A 20,299-nucleotide genomic window follows, 5' to 3' on the forward strand; every position below is an offset into this window, starting at 1 on the left:
ATGGAGATACCTGTTAAAACCCTTCTTGTTTCCCCTCTGCCTGGACATAAGACAAGGCCTTTTCTCCATGAGGATAGCCAAGTACTGAAACAGATTTTCTGGTGAGGTAGTATAGTCTCCATCTTTGTAGATTTTCTAGATCATATGGGGTAAATAACTAAGAAACCTGGTCTGACCTTATAACTGATGCCACTTCGAGCACAAAGTTGTACTAGAACTAGATGACATCCAAAAGTTGCTTCCAACCTGAATTACTCAGTGCTTCTATGATTCTAACAATTTTATGTACCTTCTGTATTGATTTGTTCAAAGAATAACAAGCCATGTACTTTTATTCTTTATCTATAATAACGAATTCTATAGTAATAGCATCATCAAACTTTATTTTAGAACCTATTTTAGACAATTGTCCTGTTGAAAAGGATCCATCCCAGGAAGAATTTGAATTGGATAACAGTCAGGATGGCCTATCCAAGGTTAGTAGTCCAATTTTAGTTTCTACTTTATAAAAAGACAATAATTAAAATGGTTAAGTGAATTAAATGGTGACACCTTTTCATCATTCTGAATTGTTGACATCAATTCAAGTATTTTCTGTATTTTCTGAAATATTAGAAGAACTTATTGTGAAAATCTGTACTTCTATATGTTGTTTAGAGTTGTAAATCTTGTTAAAATTCTATATTTTCATGTGAAATCTCACATTTACATAAGATGTGGTATTTTCTATTACATTTCTGAGTTAGCAAAAATGCATATCTGCTTGCTGCTGCCAAGCAGATAATTCATCCCATGACAAGGTTTCTTTTCTTTATGTTAAAAATGCTTAATTATACAGTGATTTCTTTGGCTTACTGGTCACTGAAAATTACTTCCAAAGCTAAGATATAAAATAATCCATGGAAAATTAATGAATTTATGTGCTGCTGTATGAAATTATCAGTGGTAGTGGAAACCAGAATAAGCTGAGAACCAGAACACTTAATTTTTAATTTCTTGGCCTTTATATCCTTGCTTTCTTTATCTTGTTTTATTCAGTATTTTTATGAGTCTAATCACAGAAATCAGCTGGAGATTTTGAATAAACTAGGCATTTTTTTACAATTAAAGGTATTCACTTTAATAGACCCCCCAACTATTGAATATTGATAAATAACAGTCACCACCCCCAGTATAAATATTGATATAAGATATGGAGTCATACACTTTTCAATGACTGTTACGGACATTCTGAGCATACTTTGCACTCTTCCACAGCTATCTGTACGTGCCCAGCTTGGTGCTGCATCACAGAAATGGCTGAAGAGCGGAAAAAGTGTTCCTGATGAATTACTAATTGACATCCTGTTGGAAGCCATCATGTATGAATTTGTATAGCTACTTGGTTTTATTTACTCTTGTTTGACAGAAAATTGTCTCAACTACCTTGAGGAGCAGTTAGCACTTAAGTTCCTACATGAATATTATTTAAGTTGTAGTATTCCCATTAGTGTACTGTAAATTATTAAACAGAATTCCTTATTTATTACTTTAGCAAAAACTTTATTTGAGCATTTATACCTCTGAGCAGATATAAACCTATAGAGTGGTTTTGAAAACTTTATTTATCAAGACAAAAAAAAAGTGTTTTGTTTCTGACATTTTTCACGTTAAGTAGACTTGCTGTTATTTTTTTTCTGATTTAAAATCCATTACTTTACAGTTTAATAATATCTGTCATATTCTGTATTCATCAGGAAATTTAATATAGTGTATTAAGAATGAATAATGGCTAGAGCAAGCTGTTCTTTCAGTTTTACTAATATGCTATCATTTCACTGTGTAATTCTGGTTCTTCACTTCCTTTTAGCAAAATACCACCAGAGAAGGGGTGGATTGTGGAAGGGTTTCCAATGACAATTAACCAGGCAAAGCTATTTGAAAAGTCCTATACAGGGATTGATGTAGAAGCAAAAGATCCAATTTCTGAAAAGCTGTCCCTTGCTATAGATCCCAGAGCTCCTAACAAGCCTCCTCCTACCTCACCTGCATTAGATGTTTCTATATTATTGGATATTTCAGACAGTCTGGTACTGAAACGTGCAGCTAATGTGAAGTGTAAGTTATCAACTACTATTAACAAAGTAAAATGACAAGCAGATATTTGTAAGTTATAATTATTAATTCAAAATAGCACTACTGGACAATTTCTATATATCTCACAGTATCACTTTCATTAATTGTGCCTTGAATGTTTCCAGATTATTTCAGATACTTCTGTTTGTTTCAGTCAAAGGCAGAGAAGAAGTGTACAAGTGCATGTGTATATGCTTTTTTTATTTATAGTCTCTTTTGTATTTGAACTCTCACTGCAGCTGAGATAGCACAGTGGGTGGTGTTACAAGTCACATAAAACAGCAGGTAGAAAAAAGACAAATTATAACAGATACAGAATATGGTGCATTACAAATGAGTGTTGGTAAATAGCACTTTTCTTCAGGAGACACACTTAGAAGGGGAAAAAAGAAATTATAAACAGAGGGATGTGCCAATAGTCATTCCCTGACACTGCCAGAATAAATTCCCTGTTGATTACTGCCTTTGTCTTGTCTTCAGTTAGTCAATGAATGATCAGAAATCAAAGTAAATTCTGGCCAACCAAGGGAAAGGCATCAAAGGCTTTTTTAGAACTGTTTTATTTCCAGACCACACATTTTAAAACATTGATGAAACAGAAGTTTTTTTAATGAGTATGTTGTGTATTATCCAAATTATGAGGAGATTCTTCTTTGTTGTTTTCATTGCAGTGCACAGATAGCAAATAGCCTGAGTTAAAGCACCATTTACATTTATCTTTTATATATAGGTAGGAATGAGGATGGGACAAAATCTTTAGAGCTTTTACTAAAAATCTGATGAGGATAAATGTATAGACACTTGAATCTTGCTAATTTTAAGACCTTGTGCTGCCAAAACACTTGGTACGTGTGGTTATATTTAATATAATCTCAGAAATACAAATAGAATATATTTCATAATATGTAAATGTGATAGAAAGAGTCAAAAAAACAATTAAAAAATTAAAATTTATTTGAAAATGGCATATTTCTCATGAGTTAAAGGCTTTTTAAATCTAAAAATACTGAGAAAGAGAGAATGCCTTGTCTTTTCATAAAGTGTAATATCTGCTCATTGTGAAAAGTAGATGCTTTGGATGAAATTCGGAAATATCTTCTAACTGGTAGAGCATATAAACCTGAATAGTCTGCCTACAGGAATGCTCCATCTCTTCAACTGGAGGTTTTTATGGCTGAAAAGCATCCATTAGGAAGTGTTAGTGCTGTAACTGGCTATGCACTTAAACAGAGGAAGAGGCAGGACAGTGTCTTAGGTCCTTTATGGCTTAATTTTATATTTCTGTCACATTCTCTGACTTTTACTTTCTTTTAGGAAGCCTGGTACTCAACTTTTAAGTGAAGAAGTGTAAGACCAAAGAACACCAAATTTGTTCTTCTAATGATTATCTTAGTTTGGGTTAATAACTGTCTGAATAATTGCCTTTTTTAATATATGCTTATATATGTGGTTTTCCACACAGTACATAAAAGAAAGTCATCTCAGGCTGAATGGAGCAGCAGTCAAAATCCAGACACTGAAATCGTAGAAGAGAAGATTGACTTGGCCAGGGAGCAGATTCTACATAGGTAAGTTATATGAAGTACAAAAAAATTGCTTCAGGCAGATGTTAAGGCATGTAACTAATCTGAATCTCATAAGTGATCCAGGACAATACTGACATGCTTAATGTTAAGAATTTACTTAGACCTTTCTGTAATGTGGAGCCTAAAGGGTATTTTCATTTTCTGCACAATATGAAACTTCCTGGAAAACAAGGATTCTTGTGTTTTGACTTTCCAGGGTATTGTTCCAAAGAGAATATAGTTCTCAGGTGTATATTGTATGAACTGTGTGTATACATTCCGTATATATGTGTGTATCTGTGTGTGCCCTTATATCTGAGGTCTCTCACATATGTGACTGCTCTTGAGTGAAATACACTTGAGTTAGAGGTTTTGTAAAATGTTATCTTCCATTTCTACATTTACAAAAAACCACTTAATTTTCTAATTTTAATTGAATCACTAGATGTTTAACTTTACACAAAGAGCAAAATCAAAAACAGTTCTATCTTCTGAATATTTGATACTTTTACCTGTTTCAGATGTATTACTATTGGTTTAATTGTGATATTAGAAAGTAAATGTAGTTTGTGACATGAAAGGGTTAGAAATGCATTATTAGTAATCAATAGAATTTTGAAAATTTTCTTATATTTAAAATGAAGGGGTTGATGTGGGTGGAGTTGTTTTAGTGTTAAATTAGATTATCTGCTTTCTCATTTATTTATAAATTTTAGTAAATCTTTGATTTTCTATTAGTTAGGTTTTATATTCATACATTGATATAATTTTTGTAGAATTTCAGGCTTCCTAAAGTCATGGCCAAAATTGGAGAAATGGTTTTCAGTCCATCAAAACACTCTAGTGAAAGTGAATGCAGAGACAGAAGAAGGTCTTGTGTGTGAAACAGTGAAGGAAATAATAATAGAAGAAATTGTGAAAAATCAGAATAGAAGTAAGTTTTCATATTCTTACTTTCTAGGATTCAGTTACAAAAGGCGCTTTTATAATTAACACTTATAATTACTGTATAAAATTATATGGCAACCTACAATTTTGCTGCCCCTGAAAAAATCTGAGGATGAGCCAGTGATAACTGCACCAAAACCCTGAACTTTTCTGTTGTACTTTGACTGTTTTGGAGTATATAGGCCAATTTCACATCAAAATTAAAGCATTAAATTCAGTCTTTTCTTCCTGGTTTAAAATTACAGGCAGCATCTTCATCTGTGGGATAGCATAATTGTATAAGAAAGTCTAACTTGCTGTTATAAACATATAGTCATTTATCAGTAGCAGCATAAAAATATGGGTAAGAAGAAGTGATTTTGACATTTAATTTTGATACATCTTTATTTCACTTTTCCTGCTTGTTACCCAGAAAGAAAGAATTATTTAAAATAACAAAAAAAGAAAAGAAAAAAAGGTGAAGCATCCAGGGGGACAAATGCATCAAGTAAATCAGTAATAGTGACCTCTAAATAATCAGTTTTTTTAATAACTATTGTGAAAAATCTTCATGTGTCTTCTACCACCAAAAGAAAAAAAGCAAAAGCAAACTTGAAAAGTTGGATATATGGATGTTGAAAATTCGTTTAGATATTAACTGACCCAGTCTTCCTTGAGCATTTTGCTGATTTCACGTGTATATTTTTGATGAACAAAATCTAGGTAATGAAAGAGTAAACCCGTTCCATTATTTTGAACCTGTGAGAGTAGCAGAGATATCTATTCTGTTTATTGCTACGTAAAATACATTTGGAAGTACTAATTGTACATTTGGATCAAGGGTCTGCTAAAGAAGGAGCACCAGAAGAAGAAAAGGTTTTACCAGTTACGGATGAAGAACAGGTTTTATCAGTCACAACTGAAGAAGAAATGGTTTTACCAGTTATAGATCAGCCTCCTCCCTCTTCTGAGACACCACCACCAATTGAACCAGGATCAGATGAATGGATTTATGTAGATGAACCACTTCCCCAGGTACACTAATTCCCGACTGAAAATCTTAAATATCAAAGTATATCTTTCTGTTAGTATTTTATGTATGTTCTATCCAAACCTTTTGCATCATTTTATGGGGTTTTTTTCCAATATTTTTCAATAAAAGGTGTGCTATTACATTGTGATAAACATACATAGAACAGTTGCTATTAAAATACAAAAAATAAGAAATCACTTTCAAATTTATATATTTTTTTAATTCTTTGCAATTATGATGAAGAAATCAGCTGCTAAAATAATAATTATTTTTTTCTATTATGAAATACTAACACAAACTTACTAGATCACTTTTCTTTCTCTGACAAGGGTAAGTTATGGGTCTCTTACAAAGAGTAATAGGGAGAGTGTGTACTAGTCTTTCTCCTAGTATATTTTTTCCCTAATATTTTCTCCCCATGGACATCTCAGATTCCAGTGATCTGAAACTTAAGGGTTTTCTGAAATGGCTGCATATCTGCATCTTGTGTTTAGTGACTCTCAATAGACTTTTCTTCAATGATTATGTTTTTAGTTGGTTTAGTAGCTTTTTTGAAGCCTTTTACTTTTTGTTTTCTGCCACAAAGCTTCTATGATTATGTTAATTCTGAAGAAATATTTCTGTTTCTTCACTTTAAACCATGAGCTTTCCTTGGATCATTTGGTGACCCTAATTCATGGTGACCCTAACTCACTTATTGAGAGATACAATGAATAATAATTCTATAATCAATCTCTGAGGGCATTTAAAATGTGACAAGCATCTCTTAAACATTCATTTTGCTTTGTGTTGCTTTGTTTTCCAATCCAGCTATAATCTGTTCCAGTTCTATAAATTTTTTGAGATGAGAAGCTGGGACTGCATGCTGTTTTTGAGATGCAGATTTTTCAAGGGTGGACAATGATGGTTTGAAATTTGTTCTGTAATTGCTTTCCTAATGTTTGCCAGTTTTTCCTGTTAACTGAAATCAGCTCACATATGCTGGATTTCCTCTGGCCATGGCCTTTATTTACATTTCATGACAATCAGTCAGTCAAACATCACTTTTGCAACACTAGGCAGTCAGCTTAGATTTTTATGAGCTCAAACAGTTATGAATGACTATATTTTCTTACATCAGTGCTCATTCAATATCATCACTTATTTTATGAGCACATCCAAAACAAGAGATACAGGAATATTCTGCTGGAATTTCCTATTCCTTTAGAGACCTACCACTTTTCCCCAAGGAAATTCACAGGATAAAAATATAAGTTGGTACATTGTCTATAATCAGCTGTAAACCAAAAAAAAATACACAGAGAAAAAAAAATCAATAATATGATTTAATTAACTATTTTTGCGTATTTGCTAATGCTACAGATCAATGAATTACCAATAAATAAATAAATTAATTTTAATGTTTTAAAAAAATTCGCAGGAGATAATTGCTTTTTTAGTACCTTACTGGGAAATGGTAGAAAATACATATATGAATACAATCAAAACTGTACTTCGATGCCTGAGGGATGAACAGTACGCTATAGTTCATTATACAGCAGATATTAGGTAAGTAAAAATAGTATCCTATTGCAGTAGTTATTAGCGTTTTGTATTTTTCATGGGGCATTCTGTAACCCAAAAGTTATTTTTACCATAATTTACAGAAAAATATTTCAAGATTATTTGAAACGTCCACATTTTAAGCAGGAGTTTGTATCTCAGTGGCAAACAGATTTTAATTCAATTGCTAGTGACCTGCAAGATGATGAGGAAACAAAAGCTGAACTACACCAAAGGGTTACTGTAAGTAAATGACAGAAATTAGAATATACCATAGACTATTATTTCCTTGTGTACAAACTTGATATAACATGAATGATATTATTTACTTCTTTCTTCCTCTTTACAGTTCTTCTTAAACTACATAATTTCCTCTTTTGCATAATGTATCCTTTAAAATGATTCCTCTATTGTTTCACCATAATTTTCTTACATCTTGGTTTGGTTTTTAGGTTACACTGCGGTATTGTGGTACACTGTAAAATCAATATTTCTATGCTCTCTTTTTCTTTAAATTTGGTGGTTTTCAGAGATTTTACAAGTTGGATATTTCTATGACAATCCAAAAAATCTTGGCAGTATTTTATTTTTTCTCTAAATTATATATGATAATACATGCTTTCTAAAACGGATTCTTACAAAGTACATAGAATTTCTTGGGATAGGTAGATCTCTTCTAGGTGATATCATGAGAGTTCTTTTTTCAGAAAAATCTAACACTCAATGTCCTAACAAGTTCAGAACCAGATTTAGCATAAGCCAAAAGTAGAGCTATCTTTTAGTTAATCAGATTCCATTTCAGAACAGACATGATTTTTAGTTGAGTGTTATCAGGAATGCTCCTCAAAAGGGAGACAAGGAATACTGACAGCATTTTTAGTTGAAGGGAACGTTTGAAGAATAATGGATTAATGCATCTGAGATGCAAAAAGTATTGCACCTCCTCTTCCATAGAAATATTCCAAGAGAATGGAGTAGAGGATTGAAAAATCATCATCCATATTCCTGATTTCTACTGAATGGCATTATAAAGAGACTGGAATCACTCTGACCTATATTTTAGAAAGATAAAATATTTGGCCTTTTCCTCATAACAGAAATCCATGTTTGGCATTATCCAGTTCAAATTATGTGAAGAGGAGGTTATACTCACATATGATGCAGTGAAACTCAATTACAGTGATAAGCCTAAGCACTTTGTAGTGAATATAGGATTTTCAGAAATATTTTTTTAAATAACCCATTCACCCCTTGTGAATCCCAAACCTATGGGTGATTGTGAAGAGGATCTTCCTCTATGCTTTTAAAGCCATGCTTACTGTGTCTCTGTGAATGTATGAATTCCATCAGCCATCCTTCCTTGCTGTTAGAGGAAATGAAAGGAGTGAAAATCTTTGTAATGTTTTTCCTCAAACTCCCAGACTCCTCAACACTATCATCTCAGCTTGACCCTTTCTAAAACATTGGAAAGTGCCAGCTCTAATACCTGAAAAACAAATTTCCCTGATACTTACTGGATATAGAAATGTAAAAAATCCACCCTGTTCTGTGATGTATGTGAAATTCCTTGAAGATCCAAAGCCCAGAGGACAGTTAAGACTTAGGTTTAAGGTCAGGCAAGGTTTAACCCCAGCCTGCACTTAAGCCTCACGCAGCCACTGACACCTACCAGTGGGATGGGGGAGAGAACTGTAAAAGTGAGAAAGCTCATAGGCTGAGGTAAAGACAATTCAACAGGCAAAGCAAAAGCTGTGCACAGGAGCAAAGCAGAACAAGGAATTCACCCACTACTCCCCATGGCCAGGCAGGCAGGTGTTTGGCCATCCCCAGGAAAGCTGGGTTCAATCACACATAATGGTGACTTGGGAAGACAAACACAACCACTCCCAGTGTCCCCCTCCTTCCTTCTTCTCCCTCTGCTTTATGTATTGAGCATTGTGCCATATGGCATGGAACGTCCCTTCAGCCAGCTGGGGTCAGCTCTCCTGTCTGAGTCCCTTCCCAGCTTCCTGGTACCCACAGCCCCTCACTGGTGGGTGGGGTGAGGAGCAGAAAAGACCTTGGCTCTGTGCAAGTGCTGCTTAGCAATAACAAAATCATCCCTGTGTTATCAGCACTGTTTCCAGCTCAAATCCAAACCATAGCCCATACTTACCACTCTGAAGAAAATCAACTCTTCCTCATCCAAAACCAGCACACATCCTAAATATCCAAACACAGAATTACTGTGGATAAAACACTCTTCAGCAGCACATCTCTATCTGTCTTCCAGCAATTTCTCTAAACTCCCTCTCACTGCATTGCTGTTATTGAATGTGATCAGTTGCTTGCTATCACTACTTCTCTTGTTCCAAATAGGAGAGAACTGAGCAAATGCATCCATTTTTAGGTTTTTTTCACCACTTTACTACAAGTAAAGGAGAGAGAGAAGCTTTTTCACTGTGAGAAGAAAAGCAGTGAGAAAGAAAAAGAAGATATTCATAAAACATGTTTTAAGGTTCTGACAGAGGAATATAACTCACTGTATCCCTCTGCAGTTTTCTCCACTGCTTACAGTAAATCAAAACTGTGACTTAAATAATATGAGGACAAAGAATAAAATTCTTCTTGTTACATGTTTAAGAAAGATACTGAAAAGAGCTGCACATCAGTTTGTACAAAACATTAGTGTGTGTTTTTTTCTGTGGTATTGCATTTATGTGAAAGGTTTTTTGTGGCAAAGCATCTGCAGAGGTGGCTTCTGTAAGCAGAAGTAAGCTTCTTCATGGCAGCTGTAAGACGGGAGTGAGAAAATGTGAGAAACAGCTCTGTGGTCAACAAGGACAGTAAAGGAGGAACAGGAGGTGCTCCATGCACCAGAGCAGAGACTCCCCTGTGGCCTGTGGAGAAGGCCATGGTGATGGAGGTTGTTCCACTGAAGCCCGTGGAGTACCGCAGGGAAACCGATCTCCACCCTGCAGTCCATACAGTCCACCCAGGCTGTATCAGGTGGACATGCTGCGTAGGAGCAGCAGCCTCTGGAGAGCCCAACCAGAGCAGGTTCCTGGCAGGAGCTATGGCCCATGGAGTTCACACACTGGAGCAGTACAGTCCTAAAGGGCTGCACACACATGAAGGATCCACATTGGTGTGGTTGTTGAAGAACTGAAGCCTGTGGGAAGGGCTTGTATCAAAAAAATCCATGGAGGACTGTATTCCATGGAAGGAACCTCACTCTGGAGCAGGGAGTGAGTGTGAGGGAAAGGAGTGGCAGATAAAAATGTATAATGAACTCACCATAATTTCCCATTCCCCATTTCCTCTGTGCCATTTAGGAGGTAGAAAAGTCAGGAGTGAAGTTTAAGCCTGGGAAGAAGAATGGGTGGGGGAAGGGTGTTTTTATTTCTCATTATTCTTCTGTGTTATTAATTGGCATTATATTAAATTAATTTCCCCAAGTCAAGTCTCTTTTGCATATGATGGTAATAGGTGAATGATCTTATCATCATTATCTTAATGCATTAACTTTTCCATCATATTCTCTCCCCCTTTCCTCTGAGGAGGAGTGATAGAGAAGTATGGTGGACAGCTGGTAGCCAGCCAAGGTCAACTCCAATAGACAAGTCATATACTTATAGATTTTTCATCCAACAGCATATTCTTATGTGCATATTCCACAATGTGAAGCCATGAATATCTGACTGCCTGCACCTTGGCTACCTTCTAGCTATCATTGGTGTGTTAGGTAGCCCAGGGACTTCCTTGAGGCTTTTGTCCAACAGAGGACAAGTGGATTTATCTGAAGTCTTCAGACAGGGGGAGAGAAACAGAATCTGACATAGTAGGTTGCAACCAAGACCTGGTTGCAGTATGGAATAATATGGAATCACTTCACCAGCAGCCTAAGCTCTTATTTTCTTCTGTCCCAGAACAAGTCAGGTAGGGTAGAACTGCGTGGAGCCAGAGACATCTCATTTTGTCCTACCTTGGCATCTGTATTTAACAGCACTCTTCCCCTCCCATGGCATCTTACACATAATGGCCTGTCAGTGTTTCCATGCAGAGATGGCAATAGAGAACAAGTGGGTTGCTTAGCTGGTCCTCAGTGCTGTCAGTGAGCCACACAGTGCTATTTGACATAGTCACTAGCGGAAGAGACCTTAATTAAAAGAACATTAGAGAAAAATGGTGTGGAAGCTACTCAAATTTGAAAAACACTTGAAATCTGACACAATTTTCTCAGTTTTCTCATGTTTCCCATCCCCTGAGAGTACTATTCTTAGGGTATTAATTAGCAAACCATTCAAGCAGAAGGTTGTTGGTGGAGTTGAGAGCTTAGCTATTCACAGTCTCATACTTGTCTAGCTTAGGTAGATCATCTCTGCCTGAGGAAAGCAAGGCAGCCTGCACGCTCAACTTTGTCTTCTTTTCTCCAGCACACTTGTAAAGAAACTTTCTGTCAGCCCTCCGTGGGCATGTGATCTGACCAGGTGTTGGAATTTATATCAGTGAAGGAAAAGCCCCAGATAGGAAGTTGCCCTAGAAATGGGCAAAAAAAATAAAAAAAAAAAAATAAAATAAAAAAACGGTTTAAGTTTTCTTTCATAATTAATTAACATATTTTATTTTGTGCTTTAGGACCTAAGAGATCTTCTCTGGGATATCTGTGACAAAAGAAGGGAAGAATCAGAGCAGGAACGTATTGGTATCATGAATGAAGAGTGGTTACCAGATCACAGGGGAATTGCAATGAACCATTTCTTTGCACTTATGCAGGTATGGACTGTTACAATAAGCCTGAGAGAAATTTGTTATGGTTGGCTCCAAATATGTGAATGATTAAAATTTAGTTAAGCAAATGTTCATGTGTTTTCTGAATCCATATAGAAAGTTAAGAGACAAAAAGTAGATGACATTCTATACATTTAACTTTGAAATACAGAAAAGATTAAGAAAAATGCCATTCTTGTTATTCAACTCCCAAAACTATCAATCTCTATTATAGTGCTACTTTTTACAATTTTGTAACTCCAATGAATCATTTTGAGTTTTGTGACAGAAATGTTACAGCTCTTTATCATTCTGCGATCATATTGACATCTCCTTTTAATTTATGAATCACGTCATTCACAGCTTGATATATATCAAATACATCTAATTTATTTCAGTTGTAATTTCAGTGATGTGGATTGAAATTTTATCTGCTGGCCAACAAAATTAAACCCCAAACAATGAGGTTATGTTTTGAGATTGAGATGTCATTTGCTGCTGTTCAAATATGACCCAGCTTTCAGATATAGAACTTCAAAGTTTTCAAGAGTCCAGTCAGTCCTTCAGTAAAGTAAGATTTACCTATTACTGCTGTTCTAGGTGCATAAATTTAGTTTAGAACTGGATTGGAGTATTCTAGACTAGACTAGGCTAGACAGGCTTTTCTGCAGACTGAAGTGACCATTCTGTGAAAGTTTTGGTAAATATGGTAAATTTAAAGATTAATGGAAACAGTGTTTTAAACACATGCATTGTGATGCTAATTTAGATGAAAAAGGCCTAAGCAGTTTAGGGTGGGCTTTTACTCCTTTAATTCTCTGTGCTATTTTTATATGCTTAATAAAAAAGGGAACCACTCTCTTATATTAATGTTGTGGTAATTCAAGAAAAGTTTGTGAAATAGTCAGTGCTATAGTAAGGAAATTGTTGACTTTGTTTTCAAAGAGTCTACATAAAGCCCTAAATAGACTTCAGGCCACTGACTAAAGAGAGATCAAAATATCAAATAACTGCTGACTATCTCATTGGTCCTCTAACTAGGCTATCTATATCCTGAATATTTAAAAAATTCATCTTGAATTATATGCATAAAGGAGACAAAGTCATATTATAGAGCTTAAATATTTTATTATTCTCCTTTTATATTCAGTTATATCTTTGCAATCCTAGTTCTACCAGAATTTCATGGGCAGGTATGATGGAGTTCAGAAGAGATTCACTATGAATCCAATTTCATCTGTCTTGTGTGGATATGCACAATAACTGTTTAAAATTGCTAGCATGTATTAACCATATGTAAGCTTTTGTTTCCATAAAGGAAAATTTAATAGAAAACATTATTTCTTGCTTTACTTAGTACATATTCCCCCAAATAAATTAATTGTTTATCCTAAAACTATAGAACTAAAAATATAATAACTATAGCTTTATGTAATGACTGTTCTTTTAGAAGCAGCCAAAAATAGGCTTCTTTGTTATAGAGTTGTTATTTGTGGGTTTTTCTGTTGGAAGTTACATATATTTCCCTGGTGGCTCTGTAACTGTGTAAACACATAGATTTGTATAAATGTCGTTTATCAGATTTCATTCCTTCTTTCTGTGTACACAGTTATACTTGAAGATATTTTCTCCTTAACTTAGGATGAGTACTGGTTTACACCACAAAGTTTTTATCCTTTGTTTTGTGACTGTGGTTTTGTGCATTTTCCCATGAATATTTAGTACTGTTTTGTCAGTTAGAAACGAACACCATACTGTATCAATAAATCAAAACATGACAGGTGTTAAATGTTTCTTGAATCTTACTTGATATGTTCTAAGATGATTCACACAAAAAGATTTCCATGACACTTAGTTGTTCAAAGTCTGTGGATTACCTAGATCCAGAAAAACTGTATCAAATAACTCCATCAAATAACCCTTTTTGTTTTATGCTTTGTATCTTCTGAACAAGAAGATCCATGTAATTTGTCACCACTAGTATACTTGCTACTAGGAAATACATATATATACATCAAAATATATTGTAGTTAAATTGAATGCATTGAATATAATTGATTGTAAACAGATTTTCCTATTTTAACAATTAAGATTCTTTTTGCTGCCCAGAAATGACAGTGTGAATACATTACAGATGCAAGAAGAAGTATGCATTCAGTATACTATAAATTTTAAAACAAATATGACTGTGTTTTTTGCTCTCCCTCAAACTTTTAGGATTTAGAATTGCTTCTGTTAACATGTGATAACAAAAATTTGTTCTGTGGTATGTTGAACTGCAATCTCTTTGTCCTTTCTTCTTGAGGCTGAACTGGATCGTTTCCAAGACACAAAAAGACTTCTTCGTGACTATTATAGGGCAATGGAAGGAAAAATCCCAACAGAAGATGCTCAAGGTTTTACTAGAATCCCATTGCTAGATATTAACGAAGAGCAGAAGAAAGATCAAGATGAATCAAGAAGGTAGAAATGCAATTTAAAATTATACAAATATGAATGAATAGAATGCACTGATAGATTTTTGGAGTATATGGAATTATATGTGTGTTTATTTCAAAGGATGGAGATTTAAGAATTCTTTAACCAGGGATTATATTCAAATGATGACTCTTCAATAATTTTAGAGGTTATATTTATCCCTCATTTTTTACTTATTTTTTTACTTTTTTACCTGTATCAAATTCATGCATTGCTGAATTTCAAAACATTTTAAAAGCTGCCTCAGGAGGAAATCTTCTATTTTAGAAATGTTTCCTTCTTTCCTTTATGTTGCTGATAGTTTACAGCACAATCGTCACATATGTAAAGTATTGTTGTGGAACATTAGTAGGTTTAAAATCTGTGCCAATAAATAAAATTGATTGTTATAAATTTTATGTACATGTAAATAAAATTAATAGTTATGTAATAACATATGTAAATCAAAGCAATCTACAAAGATGCACCAAGCTGAATGCCATATTAAAAGATGAGGGATACCACCCGATACTTTCACAATATAGAAAAAACAACAGTAATAACACCTGATTTTACCTTAATTAGAGTTAATTTAAAAATTGTCTGAGCAATGAAACTGTGTCTAATCCATGTGGAATTCATCAGCAGATCACACAGTCATTTGATGTAGTTTTATCCATCTATTATTATTTTTCATTGTTAAACTGGACAGTTTTCTTGTATAAACGTACCTCATCACTTTTGGTCATAAGGAAAGTTCCTCCCTTTTTTTTGTTATTGCAAAGTTTGAAAATAGCATTTTCATTCTTTCAGCATATTCTCCAAGGTTTAACATTTTTTTTTAAAGCAGTATGTAAATTATTCCTTATATTTTATTTTTGAGGATTCCTCTGGTTTCTTCGAAACTACCTTCACCAGGTAATACCAAGTCAGAAAAGAGTAAAACTCAGAAGAGTCTTAAGGATAAGAATTCTGAAAATGGAGTGACCACTTGCAGGAATGATGAAAATATTATTATTGATACATGGCAAACAGCAGTAACAGCAGTGTCAGATATGGTATGGAATGTTTTATTTATTTAAAGATTTCTGGATTGTACAGGTAAAGCCCCCCTATTCAGTAGGCAGACTAAACACATCATCTTTGCACAGTGTATCTCAGATATTTCCAGTGAATATGTTTGTAGTTTTATGAGGAAAACGTTGGAGTCTGTTTTCAGCACCTCCATATTTATAAATGAGCCTTTCATTCCATTACTGAGAAATATTTCAAATGTTGCCTCTGTGTATCTTATTCCATGATAAACTCTTCTCTTAGCCCTCAAGAGAAGTGTGAGAAGACGGACAAATTCAATCCTGTGATGCAGTGTTTGCTCAAACCTTTCATGTGTTCTGACCCTATGGCTACATTATTTTTTCTTTGTAGCTAAAAGTAAATTAGGCGAGCTTTTCAAATAATTGGTTACTAGGTTAGATTTTTGTTTTCTCTTTGATTACTTAAAATAAATGAATTTCTGTCCCCTTACCATGTAACTCTGGCCATGCTTTGTGTACTGTTGATTCTTGCTTTTCTAATGTTTTCCTCAGGCACAGGCAATGACCACAAGAATTAATTTGTCCCTGTCTTGTGTTTTTGCTGCATAATTTTATTTTTAATAAATAATCAAAAGTAAATCAATTAGTTTAAATATCTCCTTTATTTTTTAATGTGTCTAACTTCTCATCAAGTACTTTCAGCAAGTAAAGGCTGAAAAAAACAGTAATTGCACAGAGCTGATACTATGTACTGTACTATGTTTGACTGTGGTGTCAAGGTAACAGCTGAAATAGAGTTTAGAGAAATGGAGGAAGAAAAAGAACTTCAGCTGAAACAGAAAGCTTCAAAAGCTGCACAGAAGCAAGCAGGCAAATCATCTGGGAAAGATACCAAAGCTTCCAAAAAATCTTCCAAATCACCTAATAAAAAAAAAGGTATTTAAAATGCAGGCTTTGTTTTAACAGTGAAGTTACTGAAATGTAAATATATGAATAATACAGAAATTAATAACCAAGACATTTAATTTGTATTTAATTTCTCTTTAAAATGTCAAATGTGACATCAATATGAAAAGCTGGTGGTGATAAAGGCAGGGAAAGGCTTTTGAATGGCAATTGTATTTATTTGAACATGTGTAGTCATTGTATATAGAAATAAATATTCTAAATGGAAAGTCCTAAAATAGAGCAGATTCCTATTGAGGTGGGTCTTGCACATAGACCTTGCAAGAACCTGTCCCACCAGGTGAAAACCTAAAATTTATATGCAAGAGAGAAAAACAGGTAGTGTGGTGGAAGAGATTGTGGCATACAAGGCTGTTTATACATTTTTTCACAACCATTTCCTTGTGCAGGTAGTAGTTTATGTAATGCTCACCTTTTGTGTGCCGTGTGTTATAACTTCATTAGGAACTGAGGCCTGTAGCCTAAACTTTTGTGTCTTTTGTTAAGATATTCTACATAGCAAGAGAGAGGTTCAAGCTCTGTGGGTGTAGGGCAGCCTGAAATTCAGGTACCCTGTTTCCAAATGAGAAAGCTGTAACTGCAGTTATTGTGCATAACACAATTGACTTTTTTATTTGACAGAAATTTCATTTGCACTATGCTCAGTTCTCTCTCTCTGTGGTTATTTCTGTCCATACAGAGTGAACAAAAGCACAGCCTTGCAAATACTTAGCCGGCTGTGAGCCCCAGGGAGCCTTAGGCTTAGTTCAGCTTCTCAATTCAGCCAAGAGAGTAGCAGATTTTTCAGACTTCCAGAAAAGTTTTGTGATAAAACTCAGCAGCTGTTGCATGCTAAGTGGCTATTTTGGAGTTTGTGGATTGCTTCTTGGAACAAAATTTTTGTTCAGAGTGGTACAAGATTATCTGAAATCACAAAACCAGAACTTCAGGTAGAAAGCTGTGCATTCTTCCTAGTAGAAGATGGAATATGAACTGATGGATTTGTAACTAAGTATTGACTTTTATTTAATTTCAAACACAGTGTTGCTGTAGTGTTCCTGTAAGGTGAGAATTCCCTAGGACAGAGCTATGGGCTGGTAACAGAGTTATACAATTTATCACCTGTAGTTTTATCATTTCTAGAATTGGCCATGTGTTTTGTTTTGACCTTATGAGATATCATTACATTTTTTTTTGTAACATCTCCATCTGCTCTTCTTCTAGGATAAAGCAATTACAAATATTTTAATATTGTTGAGTAATAGTCAAAGTCATGTGGCTACAGAATTCCATGCAGTCTCTAAAAACATGATAAAATACCTTTACAATATCTGTTCGTAGATAAATAAGTCAAAACAAGGTGGAAATGAAGGTTTGAAAGGGCATGAAATAACAGATCTCCTTTTTTTTTTTAATTTTTTTTTTTTAATACTATAGTTCTTTCCACTACTTTGATGGTAACTAATACCATAACATTTTTACTATAGTTTGTTAAACTTGAGTTTATTCCAGAAGAAACAAATATTATTGAAAAGACATTTATTTTGTTCTGGTTGTGATAAAGTGGTAGATACTAGGGTCAAACAGGTTGTTCTGACCATTTAGGATCAAATGGGAGGCACACTTATTCAGTCATGATTTTCCATTCAGAAGTGCATTTTAGAATGTTATTTAACCAACTTTAATACAGTTGTATATGCTGGGGTATTTTTATGTGGTGTTAACCTTAGCATGACTTGCAGATGTAAATCACATTTGGTAGCTGAGTAGCCACCTTTGCATTCTCATAAATGGTCACTACATCAAAAATGTAGTTTTACATGATGCACAAATTTACAAGCAAAGTCCAAAGACTGAGACGTCTGTTTTCCTGCAGGAGCAAAAGCCACTCCAGCTCCTATAGACCCAGAAGAATTAAGGAAAGAAGAGATAGCACTTAAAATAAAGCAAGAATATTTCAGTGCCTTGAAGCATGAGGGTATGTTACTATTTGGTTACTTATATTGGTAGGTGATTATTATTCCTAATTTGGTTAAGTGTGCTAGTCAACACTAACCAGAGACAATAGGTAAAATGGACGGATATGAAAGAAAAAGAAGAGACAGTCATGTCTGAAGAAATCGGGAAATATTCTTAGTGTGGTAATCACTAGTCATTCTGTGGTAAATATATTGAAGGGCGTAATATGATTTTAATTCCTTTTTTCTTCTGTTTCATTTAGTCTAATTTAATTTGTCATGACTAAGCAAATATTCATCCTGAAAGAAAAGGTTTTGCTTAAGTTGTTACTCACACTTCAGTATTCAATTGAATTGGATTCAGTATTTGAAATGTTTTGTTCTGGGAAAGAAGTGTTGGCAGTTGCATATTTCATTGATGTTTTTCTCTGATTCCCTCCTCTTCAAGCAACATGAAGTTCAAGCAGCAGGACCTAGATTTTGTTTGTTCTTCCAAACTGCTTTATGGACAGACTTTTCTAAAACCTCCATACAGTTCAGTCATTCTGTCTCTTTGTCTGTCTTACCCAGTAACTTTCAAACAAAATGGTTCATTTCAGCCAGAAGTAGATATCTGAAGATAGGAAGTCCCAAAGTGAAAATGGTTTATGATTTATTTTTTTTTAGGATAGATTTAGACTAGAAGACTGTTTTGTCATTAAAGGGAAGCTATACCCAGCTTTTATTGATTCTATTTGGCAATAGTTGGCAAGCCCATCATCATATGGAACCTCTTTGGTGGGCTAACTATTGCGTAGTATTTTATTATGAAAGATAGAGGGCAAAGAGCAGTTATTGAACAAACTACAAACTCATAACACTTCTTTAGATCCAGTCATACCAAGTGCTTGTACACCTACATCTTTCAACATGGTTTAATACAAAAGCAGTTCAAGAGTAAATATTCTAAAGTAATAGTAAAGTAAAAGTAAATATTTTGGGGTAATGAGAAGAATAGTAATAACTTTGAAGATCCCAATTGCATAAAGATGAATTTTAGTGATTCATTAACATGTATTTTTTTTCCTTGACATTGCTTCATCATCCTATGTTTAAGGAAAAAGCCAAGAACTTAAGGAAGGCTGAACATGTTGAGCTCTCTTTCCTATTTGTACAGGCACATAGCTGGTATTTGAGAATCATAGTTTTGCTTTCAGCTTTGTTATCTGGCTACCTTTTGGTAATTTGTTTTTTTCATTATGCAGATACACAGAGTCCAGCAAAAGCACTAGCTGTGTACAGTAGCTAAGTTTTTAACATTGATATAATATTTAATTTCTCTGTTGCACCAATGTACCTTGCCTTTTATTCTGTTGGTGTTAAGAGCGCAGCTTTATCAGTCATCTGTCTGTGCAGTACCTGCCTCTGAAAAGACAGGGAGACAAAAATTGTCATGCACTTACCTCTGTAACATACTGATAGCAGCTGCACAAAGAGCATGTAGAGAAGCCACAATTACAGCAGCCTTAACAGTACTACAGAAAGATGACTAGCCAGGCAGCAAGTATCCTCTAAGCTATCTTTTTTAGGATAACAGTTAAATATGTTGAACTTTAGGTGCTTAGACTGGTAACATTCCTTACATTTTATAAATATTATTCATTATGACTTTACCATTTAAACAGAGGCAGCCACAAAATCTCGCCTAGAACTTATAAAAGAAAAAGCTTTAGCGTTTCTTGTGGATCTAAAATTTAAAGCAGAAGAGGCTTATAAAGATATGGAAAATTGGCTTGCATCCATGTTCTTGGAGGAAATATCAAGGTAACAAGCATCAATTTTAAATAGGATTATTTTTTTCCTTTTTTTAACCTAGACTATGGTAGTAAATGTAGTTGTTTCTGGAGACAGAAGTAATTTGGAAAAAATGTAGAAAATAAATGTAAATTTAATTTAGTTTTATCTTAGAAACCTGAATGCTAGTAACTCAATTCG

General features: G+C 34.4%; 1 protein-coding gene across 5 annotated transcripts in view; it reads left to right on the plus strand.

The window, feature by feature from the left end:
- The window catches only part of SPEF2 (sperm flagellar 2), a 73,812-nt gene that overhangs the window by 27,537 nt on the left and 25,976 nt on the right, over positions 1 to 20,299 (plus strand). For all 5 annotated transcript variants that reach the window (XM_015653333.1, XM_015653337.1, XM_015653339.1 and 2 more), the window contains 14 exons: positions 391 to 476; positions 1,258 to 1,361; positions 1,850 to 2,097; positions 3,578 to 3,683; positions 4,457 to 4,614; positions 5,449 to 5,642; positions 7,061 to 7,188; positions 7,287 to 7,425; positions 11,800 to 11,937; positions 14,237 to 14,394; positions 15,272 to 15,446; positions 16,202 to 16,358; positions 18,244 to 18,345; positions 19,990 to 20,128. In XM_015653333.1, the coding sequence (XP_015508819.1) occupies positions 391 to 476; positions 1,258 to 1,361; positions 1,850 to 2,097; positions 3,578 to 3,683; positions 4,457 to 4,614; positions 5,449 to 5,642; positions 7,061 to 7,188; positions 7,287 to 7,425; positions 11,800 to 11,937; positions 14,237 to 14,394; positions 15,272 to 15,446; positions 16,202 to 16,358; positions 18,244 to 18,345; positions 19,990 to 20,128 (2,032 nt within the window). The remainder of the gene's footprint in view (positions 1 to 390; positions 477 to 1,257; positions 1,362 to 1,849; positions 2,098 to 3,577; positions 3,684 to 4,456; positions 4,615 to 5,448; positions 5,643 to 7,060; positions 7,189 to 7,286; positions 7,426 to 11,799; positions 11,938 to 14,236; positions 14,395 to 15,271; positions 15,447 to 16,201; positions 16,359 to 18,243; positions 18,346 to 19,989; positions 20,129 to 20,299) is intronic.

Source organism: Parus major, chromosome Z, assembly GCF_001522545.3.
Source record: "Parus major isolate Abel chromosome Z, Parus_major1.1, whole genome shotgun sequence".
NCBI lineage: Eukaryota > Metazoa > Chordata > Aves > Passeriformes > Paridae > Parus > Parus major.